General features: G+C 43.6%; 2 protein-coding genes across 2 annotated transcripts; one reads left to right on the plus strand and one right to left on the minus strand.

Annotated features, from left to right (window-relative positions):
* The first annotated feature begins 1,877 nt into the window (after positions 1–1,877).
* On the plus strand, positions 1,878–5,924 carry si:ch73-174h16.4 (leucine-rich repeat-containing protein 14). The gene is made up of 3 exons (XM_024393135.2): positions 1,878–2,580; positions 2,808–3,641; positions 3,785–5,924. Exons 1-3 carry the CDS (start codon positions 2,306–2,308, stop codon positions 4,356–4,358), a joined length of 1,683 nt encoding a protein of 560 aa, XP_024248903.1. The 5' UTR covers positions 1,878–2,305; the 3' UTR covers positions 4,359–5,924.
* A 6,295-nt stretch (positions 5,925–12,219) lies between these two features.
* LOC121841333 lies at positions 12,220–18,716 on the minus strand. Its single transcript, XM_042308749.1, has 6 exons — positions 18,251–18,716; positions 18,011–18,132; positions 17,610–17,778; positions 16,942–17,108; positions 16,758–16,819; positions 12,220–12,781 (listed from the first exon to the last, which is right to left on the minus strand). Exons 1-6 carry the CDS (start codon positions 18,332–18,334, stop codon positions 12,600–12,602), a joined length of 786 nt encoding a protein of 261 aa, XP_042164683.1. The 5' UTR covers positions 18,335–18,716; the 3' UTR covers positions 12,220–12,599.
* Between the last annotated feature and the right edge of the window lie 1,855 nt (positions 18,717–20,571).

Here is a 20,571-nt window from a genome sequence, read left to right on the forward strand (position 1 = left end):
AGGTGGTAAGCAAATTGAAGTGGGTCTAACGTGTCAGGTAAGGTAGAAGTAATATGATCTTTAACTAGTCTCTCAAAGCACTTCATGATGAGAGAAGTGAGGGCTACAGGGCGATTAGTCATTTAGTTCAGTTACCTTTGCTTTCTCGGGTACAGGAACATTGGAGGACATCTTGAAGCAGTTGGGGACAGCAGACTGGGATAGGGAGAAATTGAATATGTCTGTAAATACTCCAGCCAGCTGGTCTGCACAAGTGAGAACTCAGAAATCTCTAACCCCACCCCCCACATCAGTGCGTTCAAAACAATTGGGAATTTAGGAAAAAAACAAGCTCTGATTACAGATAATCGTGAATGAATCGTTAATAATGATGAGTGAGAAAGTTAGAGACACACAAATATCATACCCCTCCAAAAATGCAGCCCTCCCCTGTTGTCATGGTGAGATGTTAGCATGTCTTGGGGGTATATTTGTGTGTCTAACTTTCTCACTCAACATTATTCACGATTCATTCAGGATTATCCGTAAATATGGTAGCATCCACTTTAATGTAGAAGTGTTTAGAAACATATAATATTCTTAAAAGTGGCTCCAAAATGTCACAACACATTATTTACCATTAATTTCTATTGGACACAAAATAATCTGAAACACAACCAAAACAAAAAGCAAATGCATCCAACCAATTTGTAGAGTCACAAACTTGATGTTTGTTGTGTGTATTCATTGTGTGCAATGCATATAGTACCAAATACTTAACCTATTACTACATTAATACACATACAACCCTTCAACAAAAATATTGCAGTTTTGAAACTGCAGTAAAAGTACGGTAACGGCAGTCGACTGTGGTATTTTGGACGCAGTAATTGCAGAAAAACTGCAGTTCAGTTATACTGCACTGAAACTGCAGTTACATTGCAAAACTACTGCAGTAAAAAACAGTGTTATTTTATTTTATTTATTTTGGATGCAGCATCTCAGACTGGCGAATAAAAAGAAAAGATTAAGATGGGCAAAAGAACACAAGACACTGGACAGATATATGGCTTTTTCTTTGCAACTCTGCCTAGAAGGCCCGCATCTCGGAGTCGCCTCTTCACAGTTAACGTTGAGACTGGTGTTTTGCGGGGTACTACTTAATGAAGCTGCCAGTTGAGGACCCTTTTCCTGTCAAAATGTGACAAGTACTTTTTTGTGTCAGTGAAAATGTATGGAGTAAAAAGTACATTGTTTCCTTCAGGAATGTAGTTAAGTAAAAGTTAGAAAAAATATAAATAGTAAAGTAAAATACAGATACGCCAAAAAACTACTTAAGTAGTACTTTCAAGTATTTTTACTTAAGTACTTTACACCACTACTGTAGACAACTGGGAACTCTGGAAACAAACTAGATCAAATCATAACGTCAATGATCTTCGGGGAAACAAACTAGATCAAATCACAACGCCAGTGATCTTCAGGTCGAAAAGTCGAAGCTTCAGAAAGATGGACGAAATTTCCGACTTGGAATTCTCGAGTTGGAAGACCGTTCAAAATATTTTTCTCAGTCGGGGCTCGTTTTTTAAATATATATATTTGAGAGTTTCTGTATGTCCTGAATGCACTCAAGTCGGAAGTCGAGGATTTCCGAGTTCCCAGTTTGCTGTTTTGAATAGGGCATAGCCGTCCAACATTCGTGCATTTGCTATTTCCTGTTATCAACAGTATATGCACAAATACAAATATACTATAATAATTAGGCTATACATTTCTGACACTATTGAACTAAAATGTTATTTTTTAAAGCGAGCCATTTACCATCTTTGGTGACAATGACTACTAAATAAAAGAAAATCAAAATTGGGCGCGTATCGATAGCGTCATCATATAGAACGTCATCAGTAAGTAACCGTAAACGCCATAATAAGGATGCGATTCGGAGTAGGCAATCCATCGGTCCTATCTGTGACATGTCATGCTAACATGATGTGCAACACTATCTTTTTGACCCGAGACATTTCCACCAATCGTTGAATACTTTCTGGATGTTTATTATCTAGATATCGGCTTTACATATAAAGTATATTTTTAGTTGTGTAAGCTATCAAACGATCTACTTCGCGACCTTTGCTTAATATCTACAGTACTGTAGCTGACGTTAGTGCTACCAGAAAATGTTCACCGGTATATAAGATAGTCAGCGAAGTTGCAAAATATACATATCGCGTTTAATTATCTCCGGAAAGTTACTAACGGTCACTATTCTTTGCTTATTTACTTTAAACAATTGGGGATAATCTATCAACAGCTCAAAACAAGAGTGATGGTGCTTCCCTTGGTGAATCTTTGTGCCAAAGAGGTTGTGAGTGATCACAGTTCCTCTCCGGGTTGGCTTGGCTGTGTACCCAGGGAACTGTACAGACCGCTTCTGGAGGCTGCCTTCACCAACTGCCGCCCGCTGGCTGTCGGGGAATTGGTGCAGCGATGGCCCGAGCGGACTCTGCGGGCTGGCGGCCGGAGGCAGGGGCAGAGTCCTCCAAATCGACTCTGTGTCCAGGCTCTTTTGCTCGCGGTGGTCAGAGGGTTGTCGGACAAAAGGTAACACACAATCAATCTTTGTTAGTTTACTTCTCTGAAACAACATTATCCAGCGATGTTAATGAGGTTTTGAATAATGGAAACAAAATACTTTTTAATAGTAAGATCAATCGACAATTTCACAGCCTACAATCTCCCAATGTCATAGAGGTAGCTCACATCAAAGATGGCAGACATCCATGGGCACCAGACAATCTTTGTCCATGTTATCACTATTCTATTCCTAGGTGTGCTCTCCAGGTGCTGGACCTATGTGGGCTGCAGTGTGAGGAGGGAGGAGTGGGAGACCCAATGGGTGGTTGGTCACTGACCGTGGCCCTCAGCACCATGGTTGTACAGGCCAGGGCTGCAGCTCAGAAGGCCCTCGGGAGAGAGGGGGAACGGGAAAGGAAGAGAGTGCTGGCCATGGAAAGGGAGAGAGACGTGGTCAAACGAGAAAGAGGAGGAGGGTTAGAGGAAGGAGAGGGAGGCGGGCTGCTGGTGGAGTCTGTGAGAAAAGAGAAAGAGGAGACATCGGGGTGTCTGCGGGAGGACCAGCAGGTGAAGGGGGTGAGGAGGAGGATGGAGATGGAGAGGAGAAAGGAGAGTGCAGCAGTGGCAGGTGGTAAGGGGGAGGCAGACTCTGAGGTAGACAGCGAGGTGGTGGTGTGTGTGAGGGCTGACCTCTTTGTGAATGCCCGCTCCTGGGAGCGTGTGCGCGCAGCCCTGGGTACGACAGGCCCCCTCAAGTTACAGTGCAGGTATGTCCGTGTGGAGGAGCTCTCTGTCTCCAGCATCGGATCTCTGCTAGACCTCCTACCCCGTCATGTCCTCCTGGGAGTGGACATCCGCTACAGCTGCCTGGGGGTGGCCGGCCTGGCTCTCCTCCTCCCTCAGCTCTCCATGTTCCCCATGCTGAGCTCCTTGCGCCTGCACTATTGCAACCTGGACATCCGCAGAGACATGGCTGGCCAGGAGGGGGCAATGAAGGACATGTCCCAGGGGTTGGGGAAGCTCAGTCAGCTGCGCCGCCTCAGCCTCACTGCCCTCCGGCTGCCTGGACACCTCCGCATGCTGCTCAGGTAGGACAAGCTCTCCATTGTCTCTAGCATGTGGTCTGTAAAGATGGAGGTTGTGTGTGCATATTCTATTGAACAGCTTGAACTGTGTCTCAAGTATTTGTTCCCTCTCCCACTTGTTCCCCATCCTCCTACTTGTTCCCTAGCTCTTTCCCTCAGCCGCTGGAGGTGCTGGAGCTTCCCTACCTGAGCCTAACCCCCGCCGACCTCTCCTATCTATCCTGCAGCCCGCATGCCTCCTCGCTGCAGCAATTGGACCTGAGTGAGAACAGGCTGGATGAGTTGGCCTTGCCCTCGATGCGTCGCCTCCTCTCCCAGGCATCCAGCTGCCTCATGCAACTTTCCCTGAGCGGCTGTGGCCTCACCGACGGCATGTTGGCGGCAATGCTCCCGTCGCTCAGCTGCTGCCGAGGCCTGAAGAGCCTGGGCCTCGCCTTGAACCCGCTCTCCCTGGCTGGGCTCCTGGACCTGGTGAGGACGGCGGTCAGGATGCCCTCCCTCCGACAGCTTCTGTACCCCAATCCCCTGGAGGACTACCAGCCTGGGCTGCCCCCCATGCCCTCCAGTGCCCAGCTGCTGGACTGGCCCTTGGATGAGCTGGTGGAGGTCCACGAGGCCACCAGTCTCCAACTGGACAGGGTGGTGATGGAGAGTGGCCGCTCGGACCTGTTACTGACCTGCGACCTTCTCAACTACAATAAAGACTTGGTGGAGCAGTGAGGTCATTGGAAGAATGACCCCCTCCAATTTTAAAACCACACGACTGTACACGTGCCTGCTTACTGTCAATCATTCATAATAATTCGTCCTAAATTGTCAATGTTTTTATACCTCAGTAATGTTGGCAATGCTTTTTAAATATAGAACAGAAGCTGGTGAGGGGAGGACAGCTCACAGTAATGGCTGGGATGGAATAAATGGAACAGCATGTGTTTGAAACCGTTCCATTGATTCTGTTCCATTAATTCCTATGAGCCCGGTCTCTGATTTAAAGTCCCACCAGCCACTACAGGTAGAATAATTCTGATTACACTATTCAGTCATCTAGATTTGTGTTACGAACTGATTATTCAACCGTTTCAGAGGATCATTAGGATCTTACAGAAAAACATACTTCAACGGGTGTTTTCTAACAAGCCAACTCAATTACTGTGTACTTATTTACTTATACAGTTGTTGGATACACTGTATGTCCTTTTGTGCCAAATGACGGGGGGTAGGTTATTGTATATTCTCAAAGTATAAGAAGTGGTAACAGTTCGGATAGAGAGAGATCATCAGCCCAGTCCCAATCCCACTGAGCTAAGGTTACAGCTTTTACCCTACTGTCATGTGCCTTCCTGTCTGACACCAGTGCCCGTGCAAGTCTTGTTGTCCAGAAAGGGCAGTCTGAATGGTGGTTACACAGATCCCGATAATCCCTATCTAGTTTGTTTTTGGAAAAATTTTAATCGTGTGATATGTTAACAGCTTATTGGAAATACAGCAATCTGATTATGAGTGCGTTAGACTTGTCTGTGTGTGGAAGGTGTCGGCTTTATAAGTGTGTATAAAGCTTTATATGAATTGCGACGAGGTGGATATTTCTCATGAAAATGATATGTATTTTCTATAGCATTATCTTCTCTGCTGAAGAAGTTTCTTTAGGGATAGATGGAAATTTACTGGGGGGCTGGTCCAACTCAAGGTGTCAAAAATGCACCCCCTTCCCAACATAAAAATATTTTCACAAGACCCTCCCCTTGCACTGTAAAGTAAATGTAATAGCCTCCTCCCTCATAGAATTGACTCAAAATGATGTTTATGACCAAAAATAACTATAACTGCAGTGACCCTGCGTTTATGAACGTGGATATCGACTTTGTCACTTCAGCATGCTTTTGTAGCAGGGCCACGGGCCAGAAGGCTAATGGGTTCGCCGACCACCACAGGCGAGCTCACCCTCCCTGCCTGTTTCATTACACTATGATCAGAGCCAACTGCAGTCAATGCTTAGCTAGGGGTAATCAGATGTTCAACATTTTGATGCTGTATTTATAAATATATAAAATACATGCATTGAATTTTTCCACCAACAGGTGTCTGTGCCAATGCACCACACAACCAATAAACAAAGCATACTGACTTCGTGCACTTCAATAGCATGGTTTGTGTTTTCACCACAATAAATAGCCTGTCAATTTTGACAAACAGAAATACATCCCTCCCTACCTTGTAGGCTTAACCAGTATCAAAGGCTTGGCTTGACAATCTCCGAATGTCATTAAACTTTTTGGTGTTTTGTAACAGATGTCTCTTTCCATTCGTCAATTGGCTGCTGCACAGTTTGGATTGATTGATTTTTGTCAGTAAAAGAAATACATTTATACAGTGCCTTGCGAAAGTATTCGGCCCCCTTGAACTTTGCGACCTTTTGCCACATTTCAGGCTTCAAACATAAAGTTATAAAACTGTATTTTTTTGTGAAGAATCAACAACAAGTGGGACACAATCATGAAGTGGAACGACATTTGGGGTGCAACTGACCTAAGACAGAATTCTTACTAGGATTAAATGTCAGGAATTGTGAAAAACTGAGTTTAAATGTATTTGGCTAAGGTGTATGTAAACTTCTGACAACCTGTAAATACATATATAATTACATAGATTACAGAGATAGAGATTTAAAAAAATACTCAACCTCCAGATGAGTATGAGCGGGAAGTTCTTACAGGCTTGTTTCCATCCATTTGGTGACAAATCTTCATGCTTATGTCTTCAAAATCTCCATAACTCGGAAATAGCATATTGATTTTTTTCTTTTGGAAAATTTGGCGCCGGACAACATGAGAAATTTAACAGACGTCCATATAAATTCAGATCCGACCTGGCACAGCGAGCACCATCAATACACTAGGGATGTTGGCCAAATGGGCCACATTTACGTGTCCTTAAAAACAGCTATAACATATTTTAGGCCACTTTCCTAAAATAATAATTGTCCACCTCACAGTTCAGCTGTCATGAGATTTGAGCACTAAATGTATCAGGGCATTGCATGCATAGGCCAATAGGCTTAGGTGTCCACTGTACACAAAACATTAGGAGTTCAACAAGGGTTCTTCTAAGATCCTCAAAGTTCTTTGAAGAACCTCAGTGTTCTTGGCACTGAAAATTGCCCCCGAAAGGTTCTTCCAAGAACTCTATAGGAGATGGGGTTCATCGAGGAGCCTCCTTAGTTGGTGAGGGTTCTTGCAGGAACCTAACTGCCCAGCTGAAACATTTGGATTTTAATTTGAAAGGACAGCGGGTGCAGGCACTTTAAAGATCTCCTCAATTTAAGGTAAGGTTTGTCCCAGAAAATGGACACAATTCAATCAACAAAGAGGTAAGAATATGTAGGCTATAAGAATAGGGTAGCTGTATTGGGTGCAAATGACTGAACTGCTCACTTTTGTGTCTGTGTCTGCAGGTAAACAGACAAGGAGGCATACAATTGGTATTGGTATCTTTATGCAGATCACATTTACCATCCTGCATCCCTACCTCCCATAGGCCTCTACATTATGGACAAGGTATGTGTATGAAAAACATTACAAACACTTTTTTTTCATTCACATTTACCTCAAAAAACAAGGTATGAATACCATCATGTGCATGTTTTGGTCATCATCTGTATAATTAATTTTTGGGGGGATTGACAGACTTCACACTCCCTACACCTCTGATGGATATAATAGGAAACCTGTTTGATCACCATGCACTGCAAAATCATTCTGGCTATGGATACAGAGAACATCAGCACACCAGAGGACATATCCATTATAATTGGGGCTCTGCTGGGAGTTTACCTCATATTTAGATTTTTTAATTCTGCTTTGTCAGAAAAATCATAATAAACACTGACAACTAAAATATTATTATTGTTATGCATATTATTATTATTATTATTATTAATAATAATAGGGGGGGGGGTAGCTAAAAATATTACCACAGAATGTTCTTCAAAAGGTTCTTAGAGGATCCATTAAAAGCGATTCTTTGAAGAAGTTACAGGGGTTCTGTCACGTGTGCTTCCTCTCCGGCCTCTAGGCCACCAGGCTGCTCGTTAGGGCGCACCCCTGTCACCAGCGTTAGGCACATAATGACAATCACCTGGACTCCATCACCTCCTTGATTACCTGCCCATTATATGTCACTCCCTTTGGTTTCTTCCCCAGTCGTCATTGTTCCTGTTCTAGGTCGGTGCGCGGTTTCTTGTTTTGTTCTTTTATTTATTAATTAAATGTATTCACTCCCTGAACTTGCTTTCCGACTTTCAGTGTACATCGTTACAGGTTCCCCCAATTTCATTTTGAAGAACCCCTAAAGGATACTCCATGAACAGTTTCTTTTTAGAGAATATTAAATTAATATTTTAATATAAATAATATTTATATACAGTACCAGTCAAAAGTTTGGACACACCTACTCATTCAAGGGTTTTTCTTTATGTTCTATGTTGTAGAATAATAGGGAAGACATCAAAACTGTGAAACAGCACTTTGAATAATGTAGTAACCAAAAAAGTGTTAAACAAATCAAAATATATTTTAGATTCTTCAAAGTAGCCACCCTTTGCCTTGATGACAGCTTTGCACACTCATGAGGTATTCACCTGGAATGCATTTCAATTAACAGGTGTACCTTTGTTAAAAGTATATTTGTGGAATGTCTTTCCTTAATGAGTTTGAGGCAATCAGTTGTGTTGTGACAAGGTAGGGGTGGTATACAGAAGAAAGCCCTATTTGGTAAAATACCAAGTCCATACTATGGCAAGAACAGCTCAAATAAGCTAAGAGAAATGACAGTCCATCATTACATTAAGACATGAAGGTCAGTCAATTTTTAAAAAGTGCAGTCGCAAAAAACATCAAGAGCTATGATGAAACTGGCTCTCATGAGGATCGCCACAGGAAAGGAAGACCCAGAGTTACCTCTGCTGCAGAGGATAAGTTCATTAGAGTTAACTGCACCTCAGATCACAGCCCAAAGAAACGCTTCACAGAGTTCAAATAACAGACACATCTCAACATCAACTGTTCAGAGGAGACTGCGTGAATCAGGCCTTCATGGTTGAATTGCTGAAAAAAAACACTACTGAAGGACACCAATAACAAGAAGAGACTTGCTTGGGCCAAGAAACACGAGCAATGGACATTAGACAGGTGGAAATCTGTCCTTTGGTCTGATGGGTCCAAATTTGAGATTTTTGGTTCCAACCGCTGTGTCTTTGTGAGATGCAGAGTAGGTGAACGGATGTGTGGTTCCCACTGTGAAGCATGGAGGAGGAGGTGTGATGGTGCTTTGCTGGTGACACTGTGATTTATTTCGAATTCAAGTCACACTTAACCAGCATGGCTACCACAGCATTCTGCAGCAATACGCCATCCCCATCTGATTTGCGCTTAGTGGGACTATCATTTGTTTTTCAACAGGACAATGACCCAACACACCTCCAGACTGTGTAAGGGCTATTTGACCAAGAAGGAGAGTGATGGAGTGCTGCATCAGATGACCTGGCCTCCACAATCAACCGACCTCAACCCAATTGAGATGGTTTGGGATGAGATGGACCGCACAGTAAAGGAAAAGCAGCCAACAAGTGCTCAGCATATGTGGGAACCCCTTCAAGACTGTTGGAAAAGCATTCCAGGTGAAGCTGGTTGAGAGAAGACTAAGTGTGCAAAGCTGTCATCAAGGGATAGGGTGACTGTTTTGAAGAATCTAAAGTTTAAAATATATTTGGATTTGTTTAGCCCTTTTATGGTTACTACATGATTCCATATGTGTTATTTCATAGTTTTGATGTCTTCACTATTATTCTACAATGTAGAAAATAGTAAAAATAATGAAAAACCCTTGAATGAGTAGATGTGTCCAAACTTTTGATTGGTGCTGTATATACAGTATATCACAAAAGTGAGTACACCCCTCACATTTTTGTAAATATATGAGTATATCTTTTCATGTGACAACACTGAAGAAATGACACTTTGCTACAATGTAAAGTAGTGAGTGTACAGCTTGTATAACAGTGTAAATTTGCTGTCCCCTCAAAATAACTCAACACACAGCCATTAATGTCTAAACCGCTGGCAACAAAAGTGAGTACACCCCTAAGTGAAAATGTCCAAATTGGGCCCAAAGTGTCAATATTTTGTGTGGCCACCATCATTTTCCAGCACTGCCTTAACCCTCTTGGGCATGGAGTTCACCAGAGCTTCACAGGTTGCCACTGGAGTCCTCTTCCACTCCTCCATGACGACATCACAGAGCTGGTGGATGTTAGAGACCTTGCACTCTTCCACCTTCCGTTTGAGGATGCCTCACAGATGCTCAATAGGGTTTAGGTCTGGGACATGCTTGACCAGTCCACCACCTTTACCCTCAGGTTCTTTAGCAAGGCAGTGGTCGTCATGGAGGTGTGTGTGTGGTCGGTATCATATTGGAAAACTGCCCTGCGGCCCAGTCTCCGAAGGGAGGGGATCATGCTCTGCTTCAGTATGGTATGTCACAGTACATGTTGGCATTCATGGTTCCCTCAATGAACTGTAGCTACCCAGTGCCGGCAGCACTCATGCAGCCCCAGACCATGACACTCCCACCACCATGCTTGACTGTAGGCAAGAAACACTTGGCTTTGTACTCCTCACCTGGTTTCCGCCACACACGCTTGACACCATCTGAACCAAATAAGTTTATCTTGGTCTCATCAGACCACAGGACATGGTTCCAGTAATCCATGTCCTTAGTCTGCTTGTCTTCAGCAAACTGTTTGCGGGCTTTCTTGTGCATCATCTTTAGAAGAGGCTTCCTTCTGGGACGACAGCCTTGCAGACCAATTTGATGCAGTGTACAGCGTATGGTCTGAACACTGACAGGCTGACCCCCCCACCCCTTCAACCTCTGCAGCAATGCTGGCAGCACTCATATGTCTAATTCCCAAAGACAACCTCTGGATATGACGCTGAGCACGTGCACTCAACTTCTTTGGTCGACCATGGTGAGGCCTGTTCTGAGTGGAACCTGTCCAGTTAAACCGCTGTATGGTCTTGGCCACCGTGCTGCAGCTCAGTTTCAGGGTCTTGGCAATCTTCTTATAGTCCAGGCCATATTTATGTAGAGCAACAATTTTTTTTTTTTTTTCAGATCCTCAGAGAGTTCTTTGCCATGAGGTGCCATGTTGAACGTCCAGTGACCAGTCAGTATGAGGGAGTGTGAGAGCGATGATACCAAATTTAACACACCTGCTCCCCATTCACACCTGAGACCTTGTAACGCTCAACTGTGAATGGTCCTGGGGCACCAAAAAAAGTGTAAAGGGAAGCCAATTTGGATTTTCTTTGATCACAGAGAAATATGTCTTCAACAGAAACAACTTGAATTGTTGCATCTCGTTGTGTTGTTGTCCTCCAGTGACTAGTTAGCTTGCTAAAATTGTCCCTTTACTAAATTAGCCATGGATGGAGATAGGGATTTGGACTTCTGGTTTTACTTAATTCTCCATACTGGCCAATGATTATAACAGCGATTCTGATCCAACCATAAATTCATACATTGTGCCCCTGGCCTGAGAGGATGGAAGTTCAACATGTAGCTAGATGTAGAAAGCTAATGTTAACTCGCTAACGTTGCCCGTGAAAGGAAGTTAGTCTAGCGAGCAAGCATTTTATCCAGGTAGTCTAGGACAACAAAAAATAAAAGTGTGTACTGTAAGACAGAGTCATGGACTGTTTCATCAACATGAAAGAGAGGAGGATGGCATTGGTGTTTTTCTACAAGTAGCGTGAGTCAACATGTTTTTCTACTTGCACGAACACACACACACAAATCTGAACCATGGACAGCCACATCATATTTAGCTTACGTTGATTGGACTAAATTGTTTTCGGTATATTTTAGTTGTCACTGTATTAGACTAAGCATAGGTGATTTGATGATGTTGAAATGTTGAAGTTGAAATGGTGCTGGAATAGTGGAGGCAGCTCCTGTTTTCTTTGTGAGTTGTGGTAACTGTCACGCCCTGACCAATGAACCCAGTACGTCAATGAGCCCAGTTTGTTCGCCGAGGGGCTGGAGAGCGGTTCATGAATGAGTGTCTGCAGGCAAAAGTGAACCATGATGGTTCTTGCAAGTTTGAGGCTGCATTTCTGCAAATGGAGTTGGGGATTTGGTTAGAATTAATGGTCTCCTCAATGCTGAGAAGTACAGGCAGATACGTATCCATCATGCAATACCATCAGGGAGGCATCTGGGAGGCATCTGATTGGCCCCAAATTTATTCTGCAGCATGACAACAACTCCAAACATACAGCGAAAGTCATTTAAGAACTATCTTCAGCGTAAAGAAGAACAAGGTGGATGGTATGGCCCCCACAGAGCCCTGATCTCAACATCATAGTCTGCCTGGGATTACATGAACAAAGAGAAGCACCTGAGGCTGCCTAAATCCACAGAAGAACTGTGGTTAGTTCTCCAAGATGTTTGGGCCTTGTTAGATTTTTCTTCTGTTCACTTACTTTGCATTTTGTTAATTGATAAATACAATCTATTAACATGTCTATTTTTGAAAGCATTCTTACTTTACAGAGTTTTTTCACACCTGCCTAATACTTTTGCACAGTACTGTATATTTTCCAAACTGCAATATAAGCTTATTTTATATTAAAGCAAACAATAAACCAAATATCTCTGGCATATCAGTTCATATCGCGTCCATGTTGTCCATGGAACAACACACAACAGTTTAATTTTTACAGACCGTTTACAGTCATTCAAACTTTATTTGTAATGAGTGAATCAAGATATATACAATAAAAAAAGATCTATACAAGAGATGTTTAATTCAAACAAGAGTATATCTGTTTGGCTGGACTTTGTCGGGGGAAAGGGAAAAGTCTTGGGTGTGGGGAATAATATCTTGCTGCCTGGGAGGCTGTGTCATCTATAGTAGTGTACATAGGAGCGCTCCAGGATGAAGTAACGTCGCGGGGAGGCCTTCAAACAGTGCTGGTCCACAGGGAATGGAAAGGGGGACAGGCTTACCCTCGGCAGGGGCAGGGTGAGGAACGGGTTGAAGCCCATGAGGACAGGGCGGTTTGGGAGAGGGGGCAAGATCACACCTGTTTTGAAATAAAAGAGACTAAGATCAGACCCCTTGACTTTACAGCATTATTCTAAAATTGATACTACTACATACTGTTGAAGTTGGAAGTTTACATACACCTTCCTGACATTTAATCCAAGTAAAAATTCCCTGTTTTAGGTCAGTTACGATCACCACTTTATTTTAAGAATGTGAAATGTCAGAATAATAGTAGAGAATGATTCCTTTCAGCTTTTATTTATTTCATCACATTCCCAGTGGGTCAGAAGATTGCATACACTCAATTAGTATTTGGTAGTATTGCCTTTAAATTGTTTAACTTGGGTCAAACATTTCAGGTAGCCTTCCACAAGCTTCCCACAATAAGTTGGGTGAATGTTGGCCCATTCCTCCTGACAAAGCTGGTGTAACTGAGTCAGATTTGTAGGCCTCCTTGCTCGCACACACCTTTTCAGTTCTGCCCACAAATGTTCTATAGGACTGAGGTCAGGGCTTTGTGATGGCCACTTCAATACCTTGACTTTGTTAAGCCATTTTGCCACAACTTTGGAAGTATACTTGGGGTCATTGTCCATTTGGAAGACCCATTTGCGACCAAGCTTTAACTTCCTCACTAATGTCATGAGATGTTGCTTCAATATATCCACATAACTTTTGTTCCTCATGATGTGATCCATTTTGTGAAGTGCACCAGTCCCTCCTGCAACAAAGCACCCCCACAACATGATGCTGCCACCCCGTGCTTCACGGTTGGGATGGTGTTCTTCGGCTTGAAAGCTTCCCTCTTTTTCCTCCAAACATAACGATGGTCATTATGGCCAAACAGCTCTATTTTTGTTTCATCAGACCAGAGGACATTTCTCCAAAAAGCACGATCTTTGTCCCCATGTGCAGTTTTGGATGGAGATTTTACAGCAGTGGCTTCTTCCTTGAGGAGCGGCCTTTCAGGTTATGTTGAAATAGGACTCATTTTACTGTGGATATAGATACTTTTGTACCTGTTTCCTCCAGCATCTTCACAATGTCCTTTGCTGTTGTTCTGGGATTGATTTGCACTTTTCACACCAAAGTACTTCATCTCTAGGAGACAGAACGCGTCTCCTTCCTGAGCGGTAGGATGGCTGCATGGTCCCATGGTGTTTGTATTTGCGTACTATTGTTTGTACAGATGAACGTGGTACCTTCAGGCATTTGGAAATTGCTCCTAAGGATGAACCAGACATGTGGAGGTCTCCAATTCTTTTCTGAGGTCTTGGCTGATTTCTTTTGATTTTCCCATCATGTCAAGCAAAGAGGCACCGAGTTTGAAAGTAGGCATTGAAATACATCCACAGGTACACCTCCAATTGAATCAAATTATGTAACTGAGCCTATCAGAAACTTCTAAAGCCATGACATCATTTTCTGGAATTTTCCATGCTGTTTAAAGGCACACTCAACTTAGTGTATGTAAACTTCTGACTCACAGGAATTGTGATACAGTGAATTCTAGTGAAATAATCTGTCTGTAAACAATTGTTGGAAAAATTCCTAGTGTCATGCACAAAGTAGATGTCCTAACCGACTTGCCAAAACTATAGTTTGTTTACAAGAAATTTGTGGAGTGGTTGAAAAACGAGTTTTAATGACTCCATCCTAAGTGTATGTAAACTTCCGACTTCAACTGTAAGTACTCAGACCCTTTGCTATGAGACTCGAAATTGAGCTCTGGTGCATCCTGTTTCCATTGATCATCCTTGAAATGCTTCTACAACTTGATTGGAGTCCACCTGTGGTACATTTAATTGATTGGATATGATTTGGAAAGACACACACCTGCCTATATAAGGTCCCACAGTTGACAGTGCATGTCAGAGCAAAAACCAAGCCATGAGGTCGAAGGAATTGTGACAGAATTGTGTCGAGACAGGGTACCAAACCATTTCTGCAGCATTGAAGGTCCCCAAGAACACAGTGGCCTCCATCATTCCTAAATGGAAAAAGTTTGGAACCACCAAGACTCTTCCTAGAGCTGGCCGCCCAGCCAAACTGAGCAAATGGGGGAGAAGGGCCTTCTTGGTCAGGGAGGTCACCAAGAACCCAATGGCCACTCTGACAGAGCTCCGGAGTTCATCTGTGGAGAACCTTCCAGAAGGACAACCATCTATGCAGCACTCCACCAATCACGCCTTTATGGTAGAGTGGCCAGACAGAAGCCACTCCTCAGTAAAAGGCACATGACAGCCCACTTGGAGTTTGTCAAAAGGCACCTAAAGACTCTCAGACCATGAGAAACACGATTCTCTGGTCTGATGAAACCAAGATTGAACTCTTTGGCCTGAATGCCAAGCGTCACGTCTGGAGGAAACTTGGCACAGTCATGACTGTCTTGTGAGGATCACAATGGGTCAGATCAGCTTGGCAATTGCTGACAATAACCAGACCTTCTCTCACCCGCAGACGGGAGGAGGGAACTGGTGTGGGGGGGTTTTGACCCCTCCACACCTGGTTGTAAATTAAACAGGAGAGGACTCTCTCTCTACCCTCCAGTATTGGCTAAAGGAATATCCCTTTGTCTCCAGAGACTTTTGCCCACCCAAAAACTCTAATGTCCAAAAAGTGAATAATGGAACAATAATTATAACATAAAGAATGTGGGGAATGATCAGTGGGGAGATGAAGAAAACGAATATTATATTGTTTTTAATTTTGTGATGTCATTAAAAACTGTATGGACGAAATACTGTAACTTGGAAAGGATACCCCTTTATCTGTCAAGTTTCCTTCCAATACGTTGTGCATATGAGGAATGTATTGTTGTTAAGCTAGGAATGTGATTTTAGGAGTCATAAGAGATAATGTGCAAATGATATAAATAGAAGTTAAGTAGCCACGCCCTGAGTAAGGTCATAAAAACCCTTGGTAATGAAATTAACTTAAGACTAGAAAAGAGTAGAGCGGTCGCTACACATCTGACATGATTGGAACTTTGAACCTCAACACGAGGTGAAGAAAATGAACTCACCTACTGTACCAGACCAGGACATCGCCAGTCTGCAGAGGCGCATGTAAAGGGGTTTGGAACTTTGACTATCTACCTGAGGTGGAGAGAGGATAAGTCCCCTCTCAGACAATCACTGGTACAGCTAAGTAGCTGTTCTAGGGAATGAACACCCAATGCAGACCGGACGACTAAGAAGGACATAGTGACCTCTTGTCTGGAGTCACGTCTTGAGGAAACCTGGCACGATCCCTATGGTGGTTGCAGTATCATGCTGTGGGGATGTTTTTTAGTGGCAGTGACTGGGAGACAAGTCAGGATCGAGGGAAATATGAACGGAGCAAAGTACAGAGAGATCCTTGATGAAAACCTGCTCCAGAGTGCTCAGAACCTCAGGCTGGGACGAAGGTTCACCTTCCAACAGGACAACGACCCTAAGCACACAGCCAAGACAACGCAAGAGTGGCTTCGGGACAAGTCTCTGAATGTCCTTGAGTGGCCGAGCCAGAGCCCGGACTTGAACCCGATCGAACATCTCTGGAGAGACCTGAAAATAGCTGTGCAGCAACTCACCCCATCCAACCTGACAGAGCTTGAGAGGATCTGCAGAGAAAAATGTGAGAAACTCCCCAAATACAGGTGTGCCAAGCATGTAGCATCATACCCAAGACAACTCGAGGCTGTAATCACTGCCAAAGGCACTTCAACAAAGTACTGAGTAAAGGGTCTGAATACTTATGTAAATATAATATTTAAAAAATATTATTTTAGAAATGTGCAAAAATGTCTAAAAAACTATTTTTACTTTGTCATTATGGAGTATTGTGTGTAGAAGAAAATGATTTAATACATTTTAGAATAAGGCTGTAACATAATGTGGAAAAAGTCAAGGGGTCTGAATACTTTTCGAATGCACTGTATACAAGCTCTATGCTGAGATGCTCTATGCTTGTTAAGAGCTATTGATTGAATGGATATTCTGTTCACCATACCACGGAGGGCTAAACCTTACCTGGAGGCTTGCGTATCCTGGACATGCTGTAGGTCTCTCCAAGACGATGGATTGGCTTAGATCTAGATAAGAATGCACGCACACAACGAAGCAATGCGTCAGAAAATTGCGTTACGAGCTAAAAAGGAGAGGTATGTGACATTTGTTTACGTGATGGGGGGGGGGTGGTACATCTGTCTGGTACCTGGAGGATTCAGGGAGACGCAATACTGTGTCTTTGCGCCCCTCTGGTGGGACAGTCTGCGCCTTCAAAAACATATCCCTTTTGACAGAGCAGAAGTAGTTGAGCACATCCACTGGGGTGAAGAGGTTCTTGCCTGCATTCTTCAGGAACAGAGACCTGTTCTGGCCCTGCAGATCAAAGAGAGGGAGACCAGCTATCAGTGGTTGCTGGTGGCATTAGAAGTCAGACGGGTTCATAGTAATGGCTGTAACGGAATTATGGAATGGTGTCAAACATGGTTTCCATATGTCTGATACCATTCCATTAACTCCTTTCCAGTCATTTTTATGAGCCATCCTCTCCTCACCAGCCTCCTATCCCAGATATTGCTTGGCAGACCTACCATGTTAAACAGGCAAGAACCAGTTTGGGAACCAGTTGCGCCACACTGAGCTTGCCAGTAATCTCATATGCTCATATGAGACCTCATATGCTCATATTTAGAGGTGTTAGGGTCAATGAAAAGGACATTGGCAGCCCAGAGCAGTGCATTGCTGATTAATTCCTCCTGCACCTGCTCTTCTCCTTCTACTATTTTTTTATTGGCGGTGGATGAGGTGAGTTTCCCATTACTATGTAAGAGCTTTGAGCATCTGGAGAAGTAATATATAAATCTAATAAATGATTACCTTGTATTTTGAGGTCCAGGATTGCAGCCACTCTGCAGCCATCTCTCCCAGGCTCTTCCAGGAATCAGGAAGGTCCTGGACCATGGAGTCCCAGGGATCCATCTCCATGGCGAGCCATGGGTCAGCATCCTCCACGCCCATCACCTGCAGCAGGCACATCACTGTTTTCCTGCCAACAGAAGGACCAGACACACAGAGTTAGAGGTCACCATTCACTGGTTGTAACCCAAATGGCACCCTATTGCCTATATATTGCACTACATTTGACAAGGGCACTCACTATCACAGCTAAATGAATCAGAGCTCAGCATTCACCAATACAGGGAAGCAGAGTTGAGGACTTACTATGGTGACGTCAATGAAAGTGAGTATAGACAAAGACAGGTGCGGCATGGACTCACTGTAGTCCCAGTTCTTTGTGGGCCAGTAGAGTGAGGAGCTCCACGATGATCTCATGGCTTTCAGGACCAAGACACACCAACACGTTGAGTATTTCACTCACCACTCGCTGCTCCTCATCAGACTGAAGCATACAACATACACACAAACCCAGACATGGTTTAAAATCCAAATTTACAATGGCGGAAAAAAACAGATTCAAACATTAAACAGCATACCAAATTCCACAGGAGAGGACATACCATATTTGATGAGGTGTTGTTGCGTAGAGAACCCATAAGCTCCTTGCTGATCTTGTCTGTGTTACCTAGCTCCCCTGTCTGCATAAAGTGATCAGCGCGCTCAGCATCCTCATCTTTAGTTGGGCACCACAACTCTGCATGTAGTCCAGAATCTGCATGGAGAACTCCTCAGGACACAGGGACTGCCTGATACACTTCACACACGCAGGAACACCATCAAAACATTAGTCTCATTGTCCTAGTCCCAAATGGCACCCTATTCTCTATGTAGTGCAACAGTTTTCATCAGAGCTCAATGGGGCTCTTGTCAAAAGTAGTGCACTAAATAAGGAATAGGGTGCATCTGGGATGCAAACTTCCTGTTGACAGAGAAAAGACAGACAACAATAACCTACAGGAGCAGCTGATAAATTACAGCAGTGGTATTCAAACTTTTTCAACTGGGACTTTCTTTTGCCCGAATTTCTCATGACCCCACCCCACCCTCAAAATAATGACACAATCTTGATCTTTTTACATCAACTGCTGCAGAGGATAAGTTCATTAGAGTTAACTGCACCTCAGATCACAGCCCAAAGAAACGCTTCACAGAGTTCAAATAACAGACACATCTCAACATCAACTGTTCAGAGGAGACTGCGTGAATCAGGCCTTCATGGTTGAATTGCTGAAAAAAAACACTACTGAAGGACACCAATAACAAGAAGAGACTTGCTTGGGCCAAGAAACACGAGCAATGGACATTAGACAGGTGGAAATCTGTCCTTTGGTCTGATGGGTCCAAATTTGAGATTTTTGGTTCCAACCGCTGTGTCTTTGTGAGATGCAGAGTAGGTGAACGGATGTGTGGTTCCCACTGTGAAGCATGGAGGAGGAGGTGTGATGGTGCTTTGCTGGTGACACTGTGATTTATTTCGAATTCAAGTCACACTTAACCAGCATGGCTACCACAGCATTCTGCAGCAATACGCCATCCCCATCTGATTTGCGCTTAGTGGGACTATCATTTGTTTTTCAACAGGACAATGACCCAACACACCTCCAGACTGTGTAAGGGCTATTTGACCAAGAAGGAGAGTGATGGAGTGCTGCATCAGATGACCTGGCCTCCACAATCAACCGACCTCAACCCAATTGAGATGGTTTGGGATGAGATGGACCGCAGAGTAAAGGAAAAGCAGCCAACAAGTGCTCAGCATATGTGGGAACCCCTTCAAGACTGTTGGAAAAGCATTCCAGGTGAAGCTGGTTGAGAGAAGACTAAGTGTGCAAAGCTGTCATCAAGGGATAGGGTGACTGTTTTGAAGAATCTAAAGTTTAAAATATATTTGGATTTGTTTAGCCCTTTTATGGTTACTACATGATTCCATATGTGTTATTTCATAGTTTTGATGTCTTCACTATTATTCTACAATGTAGAAAATAGTAAAAATAATGAAAAACCCTTGAATGAGTAGATGTGTCCAAACTTTTGATTGGTGCTGTATATACAGTATATCACAAAAGTGAGTACACCCCTCACATTTTTGTAAATATATGAGTATATCTTTTCATGTGACAACACTGAAGAAATGACACTTTGCTACAATGTAAAGTAGTGAGTGTACAGCTTGTATAACAGTGTAAATTTGCTGTCCCCTCAAAATAACTCAACACACAGCCATTAATGTCTAAACCGCTGGCAACAAAAGTGAGTACACCCCTAAGTGAAAATGTCCAAATTGGGCCCAAAGTGTCAATATTTTGTGTGGCCACCATCATTTTCCAGCACTGCCTTAACCCTCTTGGGCATGGAGTTCACCAGAGCTTCACAGGTTGCCACTGGAGTCCTCTTCCACTCCTCCATGACGACATCACAGAGCTGGTGGATGTTAGAGACCTTGCACTCTTCCACCTTCCGTTTGAGGATGCCTCACAGATGCTCAATAGGGTTTAGGTCTGGGACATGCTTGACCAGTCCACCACCTTTACCCTCAGGTTCTTTAGCAAGGCAGTGGTCGTCATGGAGGTGTGTGTGTGGTCGTTATCATATTGGAAAACTGCCCTGCGGCCCAGTCTCCGAAGGGAGGGGATCATGCTCTGCTTCAGTATGGTATGTCACAGTACATGTTGGCATTCATGGTTCCCTCAATGAACTGTAGCTACCCAGTGCCGGCAGCACTCATGCAGCCCCAGACCATGACACTCCCACCACCATGCTTGACTGTAGGCAAGAAACACTTGGCTTTGTACTCCTCACCTGGTTTCCGCCACACACGCTTGACACCATCTGAACCAAATAAGTTTATCTTGGTCTCATCAGACCACAGGACATGGTTCCA

The sequence above is a fragment of the Oncorhynchus tshawytscha genome, linkage group LG29 (assembly GCF_018296145.1).
Source record: "Oncorhynchus tshawytscha isolate Ot180627B linkage group LG29, Otsh_v2.0, whole genome shotgun sequence".
NCBI lineage: Eukaryota > Metazoa > Chordata > Actinopteri > Salmoniformes > Salmonidae > Oncorhynchus > Oncorhynchus tshawytscha.

Coding starts and splice junctions, on each gene's coding strand:
- si:ch73-174h16.4 (XM_024393135.2), top strand. CDS start 2,306: ATGGTGCTTCCCTTGGTGAATCTTTGTGCCAAAGAGGTTGTGAGTGAT. Junction 2,581..2,807: donor AGAGGGTTGTCGGACAAAAG/GTAACACACAAT, acceptor TTCTATTCCTAG/GTGTGCTCTCCAGGTGCTGG. Junction 3,642..3,784: donor CACCTCCGCATGCTGCTCAG/GTAGGACAAGCT, acceptor CTTGTTCCCTAG/CTCTTTCCCTCAGCCGCTGG.
- LOC121841333 (XM_042308749.1), bottom strand. CDS start 18,334: ATGCAGACAGGGGAGCTAGGTAACACAGACAAGATCAGCAAGGAGCTT. Junction 18,133..18,250: donor ACAACACCTCATCAAATATG/GTATGTCCTCTC, acceptor TGTATGCTTCAG/TCTGATGAGGAGCAGCGAGT. Junction 16,820..16,941: donor CGTCTCCCTGAATCCTCCAG/GTACCAGACAGA, acceptor ATTCTTATCTAG/ATCTAAGCCAATCCATCGTC.